The 18,508-nt window shown below is 41.2% G+C and overlaps 1 protein-coding gene across 6 annotated transcripts in view; it reads left to right on the top strand.

The window, feature by feature from the left end:
* Window positions 1–16,605, top strand: part of TPST1 (tyrosylprotein sulfotransferase 1) — a 257,483-nt gene extending 240,878 nt beyond the window's left edge. For all 6 annotated transcript variants that reach the window (XM_082245958.1, XM_082245954.1, XM_082245953.1 and 3 more), the window contains 2 exons: window positions 10,318–10,496; window positions 15,842–16,605. In XM_082245958.1, coding sequence (XP_082102084.1) covers window positions 10,318–10,496; window positions 15,842–16,218 — 556 coding nt within the window. In that variant the 3' untranslated portion in view covers window positions 16,219–16,605. The remainder of the gene's footprint in view (window positions 1–10,317; window positions 10,497–15,841) is intronic.
* Window positions 16,606–18,508: the final 1,903 nt, after the last annotated feature.

Genomic DNA, 18,508 nt, shown 5'->3' with positions numbered 1-18,508 from the left:
AAGCTCAGTAATGGTAATGGAGACACCTTGTAGTGTCATGGGTTTTTGTATAGTTCCCATGAGACCCTATAATAGTCTGTGTTGTTGTCGCACAAGCGCGCGATTGTCAGTTAAAATAACGCAGTGCCGTATCGCAAAAAATGGCCTGACGAAACGCGTAGGGCGGAGTCCATTGCGTCATAATGTCACTTCCGGTTTTGTATTATTGAGTCGTGGAACGCGGAAGCTTCCTGGCGGACGACCTACACTGATCAAAGACAGCCTCACCGTGAGTTACTACATTTACCTATATCGCTCGCAAGTGTCTACTGCATCATGGGGCTCCCCTCTCTTTTTTCTTTGTGAAACCAGCCAGCCTGTGCCTGCTTGGCCGAGGAGAGGAACCCCTGGGATGTGCACATAACCTGCCTACTACGCTAGCAGGTTGTATATTCGGTGCGACACCTAGTGGTCACACAGGTGGTTGCATCCTTTTCATTTATAATTGGGAATTGCCTTTCACCTTTTACCACAACATCACTAGAATTCCCTTTTTGGACACTATTTTGTTCACAGCAATTATATTTATTTTATCAGTTTCTGCACTGTAAAAATAGCATTGGAATAAATGTATCACTTACTTTGGATATTTGTTTATTTATTTGCCCACAAGCACTTTTGCACGAGGTCACTACACACAGTAAGATCCAGTTGATTCGATTGGATTGATACTGGGTAGCACTTATTTTATTTCATTGGTGTCATTTCTCTCCTCTTATGGAGTTTATTATTTGGAGTTAACATATCATTCACCCCGACACTTGATCACTTATAGGTAGCGCCGCATCAACTTCTCTGCACTTTTATTGATTTTTAACCCCTCGGGGTTTGGTTGTTGGCTGCTTACACCTATTATTTATTCACTATCACTACACACTCCATAGCGCTGGTCACTCCTGTCTTTCTCATACCCATACGTCACTTTGCCTGTGAGGGGCTGACCGCCGCAGTATATGTACTTGCGGCGGTTGGCAAGTGGTTAAGGGGGTAAATCATTCTGGTCCAGAAGTGGTTAAAGAGATAAAACATAGGGAAATGTGCGTGTATTGCCGAGATTTATGAAATATGTTTTTTTACCTTCACATACGCTTTAGGCTAATTCATTTAAAATACCTGGTTTCTTGTAGTCCTTTCAGCTTCCTATTGTCTCCTGATAATTGTAATTGTTACATGGGTACAGGAGTTGGAAGGCTTGCCAGGGCTTGTAGACCTTTCTTTAGCAGTTCTTCATCTCTGGGGCATTTAAAGCAGGCTTTGCTTGAGCAGCTGATGCTGATGGCTTCCTAGGGTAGGTACGTACACAAGAGCCATGACAGCTTCTGTCTCTTCCTTGTGATTTAAATATAGTTTTCTTTTCTCACACATTAATGTGTGAATCAATGCAGAGTTGTCCAGGGGTGGAAAGATAGAGCAGAAAACAATCTTTTGCTATTTAAAACAATGTGGTCATTTATGTCTCATGTGTTGCTATGTATGATGTGTTTAAGCAACACTGCAACTATTAACATAAGCATGCAAGGGGATTTCTCATGTTTTTCACATTCTATACATTTTAAGAGACACTGTCCCCAGATCATTCATTTCAACAAAAATCTTCCCATAAGATTATATGTGCATTTAATGTATTTCAGCTTGTTATTGACCTGAAAAACCAGCAGTGTTTCTCAACCTTTTTTTAGTCAAGGCACCTTTTAAAATTATAGACAATCTCAAGGCACCCTTTAAAAGTATAGACAGTCTCGAGGCACCCCATTCTTAACCTCTTCCTGCCCGTGCTATAGTCGAAAGACGGCTACAGCGCGGGCCTAAATTGCAGGGAGGGTGTCCATATACGTCCACCCGTGCATGAGCTGCCTGGGGAGCGCGGGCGCACGGCACGTTCTGTGATCAGCGAGTCAATGACAATTGGCCCCTTACCACGTGATCAACTGTCAGCCAATGACAGCTGATCACGTGATGTAAACTGAGCCGGTAATCAGCTTTTTTGTTTCTTCACGCTGGCAGCGCGAGGATAAAAAAAAAAGCTGATTACTGTCTGGAGTGAACGGGACCTTGGTGCCCATCAGTGCCACCTACCAGTGCATATCAGCACTGCTAAGCAGTGCTTACCAGTGCCACCTACCAGTGCCCACCAGTGCCACCTATTAATGGCCACCAGCGCCACCTATCAGTGCTCTTCAGTGTTGCCAATCAGTTCCCATCAGTGCCACCTATTAGTGCTGCCTATCAGTGTCCCCTACCAGTGCCAACTATCAATGCCACCTTTCAGTGTCCTTCAGTGCCGCCTATCAGTGCCACCTATCAGTGCCACTTCATCAGTGAAGCCTCATCAGTGCCCACCAGTGCCACCTCATCAGTGTCGCCTTATCAGTGCCTATCAGTGGTGTCTATCAGTGCCCATCAGTGCTGCCCATCTGAGCAGCCTATCAGTAGAGCCTGTAAGTGCCCATCAGTGCAGCCTCATCAGCGCACATCAATGAAGGAAAACTGTTTGCAAAGCTGTATAACAAACTATAAAAACAGTTTTTTTTTTTTTTTAAATAAACACCACCAAATGAAGGCTCTATTTATGTAAAAAAAAAGATAAAAATTTCATATGGATACCGTGTTGCATCACCGTGCAGTTGTCATTCAGATTTCGACAGCGCTGAAAGCTGAAAATTGGCCTGGCCAGGAAAGGGGTTTAAGCACCCAGTAAATAAGTGGTTAAATGTAAAAAAATATTCTAATAGTTTTACATAATGCAGCAAAATCCACACGTAGGACACCCAATGTTAGAGGTGATTTTTTTCTTCCAAAGCAAATACACTTTTGCATGCTGGTACTGACTAGTATTCCAATGTTTCTCTTCTCCTTCAATTTCTCTCAATTAGTTAGCTAATGTCACCCCAGTGCTGAGGGAGAGGGGCACTGGAGGGTCAAACAAGGATGCTGTAGAAGTGACAGACATCCTCCTTATTAACTGATGACATCATTGGTTGTTAGGATACCAGTGTCTAGAAAGTCGTAATGGTGCATAATGAAAATCTTGCTTTTTGTAACTATAAAGCAGGCTTCATCCACCTGCTGGCTTGTATACAACTTTTAATACATTTTTAGGCATTTTGCTAAGGTATCCCTGAAGAAGCCTCAAGGCACTGCAGGGTGCCTGGGCACTCTGGTTGAAAAAGGCTGGTGTAGATATCTAAAATCCCTGGTACTAGTCTCCACAAAGGAGGGGCAAACAGTTTGGCCTGAGCATGAGTTCGCCAAACACCCGAAATTGCACCCTGCAGTGCACTCAGCGCTGCACAGTACATTCTGTGCCCTGATTGTCCATAACCACTTGCCAACCGCCGCCCGACTATATACGGCGGCGGTCAGCCCCTCCCAGGCAAAGTGGCGTACTGGTACGTCACTAGCCTGGGAGCCAATAGGGGGCGAGCGCGCACCGCCGGAGGCGCGCTCCCGCCCCCGCTCGTTCCCTAAGCAGCCCGCGCGTGTGACCGGCGGACCCGATGTCCGCTGGTCACTCGCGATCGTCAGGTGGAGAGGGAGAAAGGCAGGCGGCTAATGTAAACAAAGCCGCCTGTCATTCTCCCCTGTGTAAAAGCACAGATCATACGGTCCTGCTATGTAGGACCGTTGATCTCTGCTGTTACACACACAGCCACATCCAATCACAGTTAGAAGCACGCCCCTAGGGACACACTTAACCCCTCCCTCTCCAATAAAGTTAACCCCTTCCCTCCCAGTGTCATTTTTACAGTAACAGTGCATATGTATAACACTGATTACCGTAGTAATGTCACTGGTACCCCCAAAAGTGTCATAAATGTCAGTCAAGGGTCCGATCTGTCCGCCGCAATGTCGCAGTCTCGCAAAAAAAATCGCAGATTGCAGATCGCCGCCATTACTCGTTAAAAAAAAAAAACAATAAAAATGACAAAAATCTTTCCCTTAGTTAGTAAACGCAATAACTTTTGCGAAAATCAATCAAAATACACTTTTTGCGATTTTTATTACCAAACATATGTAGCAGAAAACAAATTGGCCTAAAATGTTAAAAAAATTTGATTTTTACATTTTTTTGGGGAATTTCATATAAAAAAATGTGAAAAATATTGTTATTTTTGCAAAATTGTCGCTCTTTTTTTGTTTATAGCGCATGATCAAAAAATCGCACAGGTGATCAAATACCACCAAAAGAAAGCTCTGTTTGTGGGAAAAAAAGGACGTCAATTTCATTTGGGTACAGCTTCGCACGACCGCACAATTGTCCGTTAAAGTCACGCAGTGCCGAATCGCAAAATAGGCCCTGGTCAGGAAGGGGGTAAAATCTTCCGGGGCTTAAGTGGTTGATAACTAAGTCATCAGCTGTCAATGGGTTTCCCTGCTGACAGCTGAATAAAAAAAAAAAAAGTGCTGTTTAAAACAAAAAACAAAAAACGGAATGGCCCCCCCCCAGTCCATACCAGACCCTTACCTACATAAGAAATGTCAAAGCGCAGAGCAGGCATTCGTCCGGGGAGGCAGAAGCGATTTTTTTTTTTTTTTTATTATTTTTGGGTCGGGGCGGCATGATTGACGATGGATTTACATTGAGGGACACTCTTTTTACGTTTTTGATAAAGGAACTATCAAAAACTTGTCTCTTTATTTATTACTTTTTGATACTTTTTTGGGGAGTGGGTACCCGACACTCATTCACATGGGGGGGCTGGGATCTGGGGGCCCGGGTGCTGGCAATTGTAACCGCCAGTCATTTTAAATGGAACTTTACTCATTTTTTTTTTTTAGAAATGTAATTTTTGTAATTTTTGCTGAAGCATGTTTTATACATGCTATAGATGTGCCCCTTTACAGGCACATTAAGGGGACTCCCCAGGCACTATATTTAACCACTTCCCTACCACTCTGCGGACTTTTACTGTGGCAGGGTGGCTCTCCTGTGCAAACCGAGGTAGACCTACGTCGGTCACGCGCGGGAAGCTAGGGGGCTAGGGGACTCGGCAACGGGGAAGCCGGTGCACGGGTCAGGCGGCTCTGATAGCCGCCTGACCCCTGCGATCGCTCCTCGCTGAGAGAGAAGAATGGTCAGCTGTTGTAAACACAGCCGACCGTTCTCCCTGAAACGATCACAGAGCTCATGCGATCCTTCTATATAGGATCACATGTCTCTATGGTCATTTCACAAGCCACGCCTCCCCACCGTTATAATCACTCCCCTAGGCTCATATTTAACCCATTGATCCCCCATAGGGTTAACCCCTTCCCTGCCAGTGTCATTATTACAGTAACAGTGCATATTTTTAGAACTGATTACTGTAGTAATGTCACTGGCCCCCCTATAAGAGTCAAAACTGTCAGTTAGGGGTCCGATCTGTCCACCTCAATGTTGCAGTCCCACGAAAAATCGCAGATCACCGCCATTACTAGTAAAAAAAAAAAAAAAAAAAGCAATAAAAATGACATAAATCTATCCCGTAGTTAGTAGACACGATACCTTTTGCGCAAACCAATCAAAATATACTTATTGCATTTTTTTTTTACTAAAAATATGTATCCGAAAACAAATTGGCCTAAAATGTTAAAGCATTTTGATTTTAACATTTTTTTTTTGAGAATGTCATATAGCAGAATGTGAAAAAATATTGTTTTTTTTTAAAGCGCATTGCGGCGGACAGATCGGACCCTTGACTGACATTTTTAACACTTTTGGGGGTACCAATGACATTACTACAGTAATCAGTGCTATACCTATGCACTGTTACTGTAAAAATGACACTGGCAGGGAAGGGGTTAACTTTATTGGGGAAGTAGGGGTTAAGTGTGTCCTTAGGGGCGTGCTTCTAACTGTGCAGGGATGTGGCTTTTCATGTAACAGCAGAGATCAACGGTCCTACATAGCAGGACCATTAGATCACTGCTGTTACACAGGGAAGAATGACAGGCGGCTTTGTTTACATTAGCCGCCTGCCTTTCTCCCTTCACGGCGGACGATCGCGAGTGACCCGATGTCCGCCGGGCACACGCGCGCACTTGTTAGGGAACGAGCCAGGGCTGGAGCGCGCCTCCGAGGGCGCGCTACCGCCCGCTATTGGCTCACAGGCTAGTGACGTACCCATACGTCACTTTGCCTGGCCGGGGCTGATCGCCGCAGTATATGTACTTGCGGCGGTCGGCAAGCGGTTAAAGGCCCCATTTTTTTTTCATTTTATTTATTTATTTTTATTTTTTTCTATCTTTTAGTGTACTTGTGAGATCTGAGGACTTTTTGACCCCAGATCTCACAAAAAAGAGGTCCTGTCGCGCCTATTTCTTTTACAAGGAATGTTTACATTCCTTGTAATAGGAATATAAATTATCAAAAATTATTTTTTTTAAAAACGGTGTAAAAATAAAAAATAATAAATAAAATAAATAGTAAAAAAAAAAAAAAAAAAATTTAAAGCGCCCTGTCCCCGTTAGCTCGCGCGCAGAAGCGAACTCATATGGAAACCCCGCCCACATATGTAAACGGTGTTCAAACCACACATGTGAGGTATCGCCGCGATCGTTAGAGCGAGAGCAATCATTTGAGCCCCAGACTACCTCCTCTGTAACTCTAAAGTGGTAACCTGTAGAAATTTTTAAAGTGTCGCCTATGGGATTTTTAAGTATCAAAGTTTGTCGCCATTCCGTGAGCGTGCGCAATTTTGAAGCATGACTTGTTGGGTATCTATTTACTCGGCATAACATTATCTTTCACATTATGGAAAAAAGTTGGGCTAACTTTACTGGATTCTTATTTTTTAATTCAAAAAAGTGAATTTTTTCCCAAAAAATTGCCTTTGGAAGACCGCTGCGCAAATACAATGTGATAAAAAATATTGCAATAATCTTCATTTTATTATCTAGGGTCTCTGAAAAAAAAAATATGATGTTTGGGGGTTTTAACCACTTAAGCCCCGGAAGATTTTACCCCCTTCCTGACCAGGGTTTTTTTTTCGATTTTTTTACTGCGTGATTTTAACAGACAATTGCGCAGTCATGCGACGCTGTACCTAAACGAATTTGACGTCCTTTTTTCCCCACAAACAGAGCTTTCTTTTGGTGGTATTTGATCACCTGTGCGATTTTTTGATCATGCGCTATAAACAAAAAAAGAGCGTAAATTTTGCAAAAATAACAATATTTTTCACATTTTTTTATATGAAATTCCCCAAAAAAAAATGTAAAAATCAAAATTTTTTAACATTTTCGGCCAATTTGTTTTATGCTACATATGTTTGGTAAAAAAAATCGCAAAAAGCATATTTTGATTGGTTTGCGCAAAAGTTATTGCGTTTACTAACAAAGGGAAAGATTTTTGTCATTTTTGGTGTTTTTTTTAACGCATAATGGCGGCGATCTGCGATTTTTTTGCGGTACTGCGACATTGCGGCGGACAGATCGGACCCTTGACTGACATTTTGACACTTTTGGGGTTACCAGTGACATTACTGCAGTAATCAGTGCTATACATATGCACTGTTACTGTAAAAATGACACTGGCAGGGAAGGAGTTAACTGTATTGGAGAGGGAGGGGTTAAGTGTGTCCTAGGGGCGTGTTTCTGACTGTGATGGGACATGTCTACTATTGTAAAAACAGAGATCAACGGTTCTACATAGTAGAACCGTCTGATCTCCATTTTTACACAGGGGAGAATGACCGGCGGCTTGTTTACATTAGCCGCCTGCCTTTCTCCCTCTCTACCGACGATCGCGAGTGACCGGCGGACATCGGGTCCGCCGGTCACACGCACGGACTCCTTAGTGAACGAGCCGCGGGGGGCGCGCGCCTCAGCGGGCGCAGGCTCGCCCGCTATTGGCTCACAAGCCGGTGACAGGCTAGTGACGTATATATACGTCACTTTGCCTGGCTGGGGCTGACCGCCGCAGTATATTTACTTGCGGCGGTCGGCAAGTAGTTAAGTAGTTTTCTAGCAAAAAAAACAGATTTTAACTTGTAAACACAGAGTGTGAAAAACAGGCCTGGGGCTTAAGTGGTTAAGCATAATTAAAATCACTGATCTTGAAAAAAAAATCTATATTTAAAAAAAAAAAAATGTAGTAACCACTTAAGCCCGGGAGGATTTGGCTGCTCAAAGACCAGGCCCTATTTTGCGATTCGGCACTGCGTGACTGTAACGGACAATTGCGCGGTTGTGCGACGATGTACCCAAATTAAGTTGACGTCCTTTTTTTCCCACAAACAGAGCTTTCTTTTGGTGGTATTTGATCACCTGTGCGATTTTTTCTTTTTTTACTTTTTGCGCTATAAACAAAAAAACAGCGACAATTTTGAAAAAATAACAATATTTTTCAAATTTGTTTATATGAAATTCTCAAAAAAAATGTAAAAATCAAAATTTTTTAACATTTTAGGCCAATTTGTTTTCTGCTACATATTTTTGGTAAAAAAAATCGCAATAAGCGTATTTTGATTGGTTTGCGCAAAAGTTATTGCGTTTACTAACTACGGGAAAGATTTGTGTCATTTTTATTGTTTTTTTTTTAAACTAGTAATGGCGGCGATCTGCAATTTTTTTTTTTTTTCGGGACTGCGACATTGCGGCGGACAGATTGGACCCCTGACTGACATTTTTGACACTTTTGGGAGTACCAGTGACATTACTACAGTAATCAGTGCTATAAATATGCACTGTTACTGTAAAAATGACACAAGGGAAGAGGTTAACTTTATTAGTGATCAAGGGGTTAAGTGTGTCCCTAGGGGCATGATTCTACTTCACTGTCAGGGGGCGTGGCTTGTTAGATCATCACAGAGACATACGATCCTACATAGCAGGATCATATAGCCTCTGTTATGATCTAAGGGAGAATGACAGATGGCCGTGTTTACATCAGCCGTCTGTCTTTCTCCCTCTCCTATGGGAGATTGCGAGTGGCCGGCGGACATCGGAGCCGCCGGTCACACGCGCGGGGAAGGCAGGGAATGAGCAGGGGCGGGAGCGCGCCGCCAGTGGGACGTGTTCGCCCCCTACAGGCTCGTGGGCGAGCGACATAGGTCTACATCGCTTTGCCCAGGAGTGGCTGACTGCCGCAGTAAATAGTCATGCGGCAGTCGGAAAGTGGTTAATACATGTCCCCCAGGGCAGAACCCAGACCCCCATACACCTTTTATGGCCAATTGATTGAATATAAGCCTTCAAAATAGGCACTTTTGATTTTTTTCCTGTTCGGCTCCCATAGACTTCAATGGGATTCGCCGTTTGAGTTAGAACCTTTCCCCTGTTCGGGCTTTCTGCTGCGAACCAGAAAGGGGGTGTTTGGCTAATCTCTAGTCTCCACCATCTTGTATGGGATGTCAGCAGCCCCAAGAGACTCAGAGCTGTCACTCAGCTGACACTGTATAGTATTTCCATGGCAGCTACATAAAAGGTTATATAGGTAGGTGTGGGGCGCAGGAGCTGGGTCAGAATAGAGTGAATAGACACTCCTAGAAGAGGAGAGGGCTATGATATTCAAACAGAGAGGGGGCTGTGCTAGGGAATTCATTCTCCTGGAGTAGTCACCTTTTCTAGCAAGTTAAAAGGCACATTACAAGTGAATACAAAAATCTTTTATTAAAATGAAAAAACACTGCAGTCGAGCATTTCAATTAGTTGATATTTCTGTGCTTTTGCTTGCAGTCTCTTCAACAATCAGCTACACTTATGCAAGTAATAACATATTTCCTGTTTCCAACTCACATAAAAATTGCATTTATTTTCCTTAAGATCATTATGTCCTCCAAGAGAACTGAAAATGAAAGAAAAGAAAAAAAGTCCTTCAAATGTGTACTTACTATGCCTCCTTTTGCACAAAGGATAATAATGTGTAGCACTTGTATGAACATTGCAGTGTTAGTCTTTTCATATAGACAAGAATGCATCAGAAATGCATTGTATTGTTGCGCATACAGTAAATAGCAGCACAGATTGTTCATTTTATTTAACCTATTTGTGTTCATTTTATTTAACCTATTTGTGTTCATTTTATTTAACCTAAATTGTTCGTTTTATTTAACCTAAATTATTAATTTTATTTAACCTATTTGTGTTCATTTTATTTGACCTAAATTGTTCATTTTATTTAACCTATTTGTGTTCATTTTATTTAACCTATTTGTGTTCATTTTATTTCACCTATTTGTGTTCATTTTATTTAACCTAAATTGTTCATTTTATTTAACCTATTTGTGTTCATTTTATTTAACCTATTTTTTGCACCTCTATTTTTGCACCAATATGATTAAATGCTTGTGTTATTAGTGACATCCTGAATTTCTTACGGTGCGGAGAACTTCCTCCTCGAGAACGTGTGAAAATGGTGTACAAGGAGGCCCAGTACTACTCAGTTGGGCCCCTGCTTGACCTCTTGGACAAAATGCAACCACTTACTGGAGAGAAAGTCAGACAAGCATTTCTTGACTTGATGCCTTACTATAAAGGTACGTATATATATTTAACCTAACAATTTAGGAAATAGAGCTTTCAGAGCGAAATAATAAATGCTCATAATCAAATTTGGTGTCTTTAGTTTTGCTACCTTCACCCTCCCCCTCTCATTATATATTTATTTTTTTACATTCCTGCTTACCTGTTGCTGGGTTGTGCACAATTCAGATACTCACCCACCCAAGGGATCCAATGTTGTCCTGCTGAGATCCACTTCTCTTCTGTCACTGCTGGGGTCCTGCACTGCCATTTTATTCTGTGACATCATCTTCTGGGTTCAGGCAAATACCTCCTGATGACTCATTGCTAGACCCACAACCCTCCTCCTTTTATGAATGAAAGACTATGCCCTCGTGAGTGACTTGCCTATCCCATGAGGCATCGGGAGTGCTACATGTCATTCAAAATGGCAGACGGGACCGGAACTGAAAAAAAAAAGAAGTAAAAAAAAAAGATATTTATGTAGTGGAGTGGGGGAGGTTTGGAGAGAATGAAAATGTATTTTTCATGGTGAAAATACCCTTTAATTAACATTAAAAAAATGTACTTACCTTAAAGAGAGACTGTCACCAGTCATTTGATTACTGAGTGATCTGCTCCTCCCTATGAAGGAGTTACAGGTATTCTTACCAGCTGCAAGGGAAGTGAGTACGTGGGGGTCTGGGGGCCATTCCAGAGATACTGTCACCTTTCCTATCATGGGCACAGTGTATTTTCAACTTATGAACTTTATTTTCTTGTTTTCCAGCTAGTCAGTACGTCCTTACAGGTGGCTAGTTATCTGTACCAGTGAACTGGAGACTGCTTTACTGTGTTTATTGAGAGTCAAGAGAGTTTTGCTTATTTTCTATAGTTAGGTGTCCAGAAACTGCTTCTTCCATTGTCTAGGATGCCATAGCTTTTATACCTACTTTAAAAATCCCTTTATTGAAAAAAAAAAAATGAATGGAACTACCTCTTTTGATTAAGGTCCAGTAGGGTCATATGCCAACATCTGACAAAACAAAAAGTTAAAGAGTGGGATCATTGTGAATATCTGATGTACCTCGAACAAAAATGTCTAGCCTATACATTTCTGAACAGCAGTAAGTGAATTTGGAACCCCTGAACCTCTCTCTTGTTCCTTACACAAACTAGAAGTTTACAGTGGCTATAATAGTGATTGCCCTCCCCCCCCCAGGAAGAGTTAGTGTTTTATTGTCATAGCACCTTGAATTGAAATTCAAATAAATGTTTTTCTGACTTAACCACTTCTGGACCGGAAGGATTTGCCCCCTTAATGACCAGACCATTTTTTGCGATTCAGCACTGCGTTACTTTAATGGACAATTGCGCTACATTGTGCGACATTGTAGCCTAAAATTTATGACCTTTTTGTTCCCCACAAATAGAGCTTTCTTTTGGTATTTAATCACCTGTGCGATTTTTATTTTTTTGCGCTATAAACAAAAAAAATTCTGAAAAAAATAGCTTTCACTTTCTGCTATATAACATCCCCCCCCCCCCCCCCCCCCCAAATGTAAAAATCTAAATTTTTTAACATTTTAGGCCAATTTGTTTTCTGCTACATATTTTTTGGTAAAAAAAATCGCAATAAATGTCTTTTGATTGGTTTGCACAAAAGTTATCGCGTCTACTAACTACAGGAAAGATTTATGTCATTTTTATTGTTTTTTTTTTTACTAGTAATGGCGGCGATCTGCGATTTGTTTGTGGGACTGCGACATTGCGGCGGACAGATCGGACCCCTAACTGACATTTTTGACACTTTTGGGGGGACCAGTGATATTACTACAGTAATAAGTGCTAAAAATATGCACTGTTACTGTAATAATGACACTGGCAGAGAAGGGGCTAACACCGTGAGTGATCAAGGGGTTAAATGTGGACCTAGGGGAGTGATTCTAACTGTATGGGGGCAGGGCTTGTGAAATGATCCTAGAGACCTGTGATCCTACATAGAAGGGTCACAGGCACTCTGTGATCATTCCAGAGAGAACGGTTAGCTGTGTTAACAACAGCTGACCGTTCTTCTCTCTCAGCGGGGATCGATCGCGGGTGTCAATCGGAGCCTACGTGCATCGGAGCCTACGTCGGTTTGCACAGGAGGGCCAGCCTGCCGCAGTAAATCAGCGGCGGGCGGTTTGGAAGTAGTTAAATTTAATAAAACAAATGTTTACAATGGGGGAGATTTACTAAAACTGGTGCACACAGAATCGGGTGCATCTCTCCATAGAAACCAGTCAGCTTCCAGGTGTTATTGTCAAACCGTAATTGAATAAGCTAAAGTTAGAAGCAAATTGGTTACTATGCACAGCTGCCCCCGATTCTGTGTACACCAGTTTTAGTAAATCTCCCCCTCCCCCCAGTGTGATTAAATTAATGACCATAAAAAAACATAAAATAAATGCCTGGATAAGTACACACCTTTTTTAGTTCAACACACCTAAATTATTATAGGTGCAGCTAAATGTTTTGTAAAGTCACATAATTAGTTAGATGGAGATAATCTATGTGAAGTCAAGGGGTTTGAAGAGATTGTAGTATAAATACATGTGTATTTGGAAGGTCCAACTTCTGGTGAGTATTCTTGCATTACCTTTATCATGAAGACAAAGAACACTCCAGTGGCTGAGACCCGAAAACACCATACATGCTACAGTTGTTGCCTGGGTGCTTCGTCAGTCACAGTTTTATGAGAAAGTGGCACAACAAGCCAATAATAACAACAGCATCTCAGTACAACTCGCAAGTATCTGGCCTACAGCTTGACAGAAGTCACGTGAGAGACTCTGAAGTCAGCTGAAATGGGATTCTATTTTGTAATGAGATCAGAATTGAGCTTCTTGGCCATCCAAGCTCCTTGTTTGGCAGTAGCCAAACACTGCACATCATGATAAACACACCATTCCCACTGTGAAACATGATGGTGACAGCATATTGATGATGTTTTAGGGATGCATTTCTCCTAGATAGCTTGTGATGGTAGAGAGTAGGTTAAATGCAGCAAAATACAGGATATTTCTGGAAGAAAAAAAATTATACAGTCTACAGGAACCATGAGCCTTTATAGGAAATGTGGTTTCCATCAAGACAGTTACCTCAAGCAGAAAACCAAAATCACACAAGAATGGCTTAAAAACAACAATGATCATGTTCAGAAATTGATAAATTGAGTCCAAATCTACAACCAATACAGAATTTTAGATTGGGCATCAAAAAGGCAGTTCACTTATGATTTCCATGCAACTTAAAAGAGCTAAAGCAACTTGGCAAAGAAGAATGAGTAGTGTGCAGATGCCCAAAGCTGCAAACACAGATGCAAGGCTGAAAGTGGTTGTAAACCTCAGACATAAAATATATACAAAGCATATCCTTCTATAGTGTGTACTTGTCTCAATTATGAGCACTAAGTGTCTTTTCTGTCTGCTGCTTCTTTCCTCTGCTATCAGCATGAATTCATTCTGACAATTTTATCTTGACACCAAGAGAAAAAAGGTGCCGGGGAGGGAGCTCCAGCTGATTGACAGCCTCAACTCTGTTCCTGTGTGCTGTGTGAAGGTAGGGGGATGTCCATTCCCTCTAATCAGCTGTCAGAGGTCTCCTCACTGAGCACTGCAGAGTGTAACTTCAGCTCTCTGACAGCTAAGAGAAGCTTTATAAATAGTGGACTTTGAATGGATGTAGAGAAGAAAAAACAGGAGATAAATAGATACAACTTATGTAGGAGGATTTATTACAACTCTGTGTATCACCTGAGGCTAGTCACTTCACTGGCTATATGTAGGGGTTTACAAACCTCTTAAGTTACTGCCAAAAGAGCACTTCCTAAACACTAACTTGAAGGGGCGTAAACTTTTATTTTGTGTTATTCATTATAATTAATGCCGATCCCTTGAAAAGAGATTTGTTTTCACTTGTCAATTAAAGATCTGTTGATCAGTGTAAAAAATGTATTGCTGTAGTTGCTTTTCTAGCCCCGGGTCACACTGCTGCAACTTGTCATACGACTTGAGAGTTTAAAGTTGCATGACAAGTCATGCCCCATTAATGGCAATGAAACGGTTCTAATCGGTGCCACTCAAGTCTCTCCGACTTAGAAAAAGGTTTCTGTACTACTTTTGGCGCAACTTCAACACGACTTGCATTGACTTCTGTTAACTACTTAAGCCCCGGAAGACTTTACCCCCTTCCTGACCAGGCCCTATTTTGCGATTCGGCACTGCGTGACTTTAACGGACAATTGCGTGGTCGTGTGACCCTGTACCCAAATGAAATTGATGTCCTTTTTTTTCCCACAAACAGAGCTTTCTTTTGGTGGTATTTGATCACCTGTGCGATTTTAAATTTTTGCGCTATAAATAAAAAAAGAGCGACAATTTTGAAAAAATAACAATATTTTCCACATTTTTTTATATGAAATTCCCCAAAAAAATGTAAAAATCAAAATTTTTTAACATTTTAGGCCAATTTGTTTTCTGCTACATATGTTTGGTAAAAAAAATCACAATAAGCGTAGTTTGATTGGTTTGCGCAAAAGTTATTGCGTTTACTAACTAAGGGAAAGATTTCTGTCATTTTTTGGTATTTTTCTTTCTTTTAACGAGTAATGGCGGCGATCTGCAATTTTTTTTTTTGCGGGACTGCGACATTGCGGCGGACAGATCGGACCCTTGACTGACATTTTTTGACACTTTTGGGGGTACCAGTGACATTACTACAGTAATCAGTGCTATACATATGCACTGTTACTGTAAAAATGACACTGGCAGGGAAGGGGTTAACTTTATTGGTGATGCAGCGGTTAAGTGTGTCCCTAGGGGCGTGCTTCTTACTGTAAAGGGGTGTGGCTAGTGATGTAACCACAGAGACATACGATCCTACATAGCAGGATCGTATGATCTCTGCAGTTAGATCAGGGAGAATGACAGGCGGCTTTGTTTACATCAGCCGCCTGCTTTTCTCCCTCTCCACGGGGAGATCGCGCTGGTCCGCCGGTCACACGCGCGGACTTGTTAGGGAACGACCGGGAGCGCGCCTCCGGCAGGGCGCGCTCGCCCCCTAGAGGCTCTCAGGCTAGCGACGTAGTACTACGTCACTTTGCCTGTACGGGGCTGACCACCGCAGTAAATAGTCATGCGGTGGTCGGCAAGTGGTTAAAGAAGTGGTATGGAAGCCGCAATGAAGTTGTGCAGGAATGTCGTATTCAAAGTCGTGGCAGTGTGAATAAGGGCTAAAAGAGTATATTGAAGGTTCAGTATCTCAAAGCAATGTTTTAAAATGTGCAAATCAGAGTATTTTGATTGGATTTAAATGTTTTAATACTTTTCTTTCAAAGATCACTTGGAGCGCATAATTGAAATTGGAAAGCTGCGGGCTATCCAGAGAAAGGCACGATTTGCTAAGCTGAAGGTCTGTGTCTTCAAGGAAGAGATGCCTATTACCCCTTATGAGTGCCCTCAATTTAATACACTACGATTTGAGAGGAGCGAGACTGAGTCGAAGCACTTTGAGCACCACTGCGAGGTAGATGTGTCTTTTGGCCCTTGGGAAGCAGTGGCAGATGTTTACGATCTTTTGCACTGTATAGTTAGTGACCTGTCTGAGAGGGGCATCGCTGTGGAACACCAATGCATTGGAGTGTGTGACAAGCACCTTGTTAATCACTATTACTGCAAACGTCCAATCTATGAATTCAAGATCACTTGGTGGTGAGATGCTGCAATTATGTCATGAAGACCAAACTGCACCTAGGACCAAATAACTTCTGAAATGCACTGCAAATGTGACTCAGACTGTTAACCATGTCTATCAATATTTAAGGTGTACGAAGTATACTAAAAACTCCATACAGTACAAGAGCTGTAGTGATGCCTTCTCCAGAGTTACTGGGCAAGTTAAAAGGTTGTTTGCACTAAAATCACAAATACTAATTGTTTAGTATGAAAAAATAATCCTTAATTTTGTATATATATTAGAGACAAATCTGTAAGATTAATTTAGTGGTGTAATATGTTGTCCAGCTGTTTTAGGCTGGTTCATTATTTTTTGTATGTACCATATAATGTATTTAATTATGTTATAGCATATAGTGACATGAAGTATATACTCTAGGAGGCACTTATGATCTATAGCAGGGATCCTCAAACTACGGCCCTCCAGCTGTTGTGGAACTACACATCCCATGAGGCATTGTAAAACTCTGACATTCACAGACATGACAAGGCATGATGGGAATTGTAGTTCCCGAACAACTGGAGGGCCATAGTTTGAAGACCCCTGATCTATAGAGACATTTGGAAACCAGAGGAAATGGGCTTGCGCTCTATATATTTAGTAATTTGGTGCCGTAACAAAAGTTAGATATTCACACATGACTACAAATTCCAACTCTACATTTGTTAATACAAGCCACTATTGAGCATGTGTAAAACTAACTGTTGATATCCGAGTTTGGTGTGTTTTAATCGGTTCAGGCTTGACGTGTTCATATTTAGCCCCAATATGTCTAATGAATATTGGCTTTTTTGTGATGCAAGGCAACTTGCTCACTTATCAAATGTTTGCGTCACTGCATGAAAACTTATTAATGGAGTGGTCTCTGATTACCTACATCACTGTAAATAACTATCATTTTTACAGTTTCATCATCGGCGTTTATGATGATATCATTATAATGATGTTATTGGAGACTCTACACATTCCTTCTTGTTTGAGGGCTAGCCAGGTGCTACATAAGCTTCCTGGTAGGTCTCCATATAACTGCTTTTAATGCACCAGTCTCATTGAAGAGTGGCAAGACAATTGGCTGGGATTTAGCTGAATAATGAGGCTCCAGTAACAAAGTAAAACAAAATTGAAGAGGGACATATAAAGTCATCTTGATATACTTAAACTTAGCCTTGGTTCAAAGCTATGCATGCGTGGGTGCACATGTAGGGCAGCCCATTCATTTCAATGGACAGCCCTACCCACGAGTAACGTGGGGAAAGAAGTCCCTGACCTCTTTTGTAAAATTAGCCTCCCACAGAACTGTGGTTGCTGATGCATGGGGGTGTAAAGGTAACCATACACTAGAAGGTCTGCCTGTTTAATCTAATAGATAAAGTGATACAGTGACATAGTGCATTTGCTATTGCAGTCATTGAACAGCAGGATCTGCAACTCAGGTTATTTGGGAATGTGCCCTTTACTGAGCATTTATCAGTCAATAACGGGAGCTGTTTTTGGTCAGTGTATGCATCTTTTTCACTTATACAGAAAGTGCAAAACACAAATACAGTATAGTGCAATAATGCAGTGATCAAATTACCTCTTCCTATTTGTCTGAATACAGTAACTTAGATCTTATTAATTGATACAGGTTACTATTATTTCCTCTTTATTATTCGATTTTATAGGTACCATAAGCAGATGTCATATTTTTTGCCATGGTCTAATACAAACATTTATCTAACTTCAATGGCAATAAATAAGTGCTGTAAACGGTGCTACGCTCGATATTAAAATAGTTTCCTTCGTACAAAAAAACTGTGAAAACCTGTAAATTGTGTAATACAAGGCCATGCTGCATGTGTATACACACAAAGACAGACTTGTGTAAAGACACTTAGGCCTCATGCACACAGGGCGTTTGAAAAAACGAGCTGCAAAGCCAGTTCTGACGCCAGGAAAAAGCAGCTGTAAAAACGTGCGTCCAAGCGTTCTGTATTGGCGTTAACCTCCCTGGCGGAATGATTCTTTCCGATTTTAGGTGCTGAAAGCGGTACAAATATTTTGCTAGTAATTCTTAAGAACGAGCAGCCCAAACCAACTATTTACATATGATTTTTTTTTTTTTACTGTGCGTTCTTCTTTATAACATCTCGGGTATGATAAAGTTTGAAACACAAAATTATAAATTATAATATAATAAATAACTATAAATAAGTTAAAGTATGTATGTATGTGTGTGTATATACATATATATATATATATATATATATATATATATATATATATATAT

The sequence above is a fragment of the Pelophylax lessonae genome (assembly GCF_965119305.1).
Source record: "Pelophylax lessonae genome assembly, chromosome: 2".
Lineage (NCBI taxonomy): Eukaryota > Metazoa > Chordata > Amphibia > Anura > Ranidae > Pelophylax > Pelophylax lessonae.
This window is presented reverse-complemented; position numbering and strand designations above follow the sequence as displayed.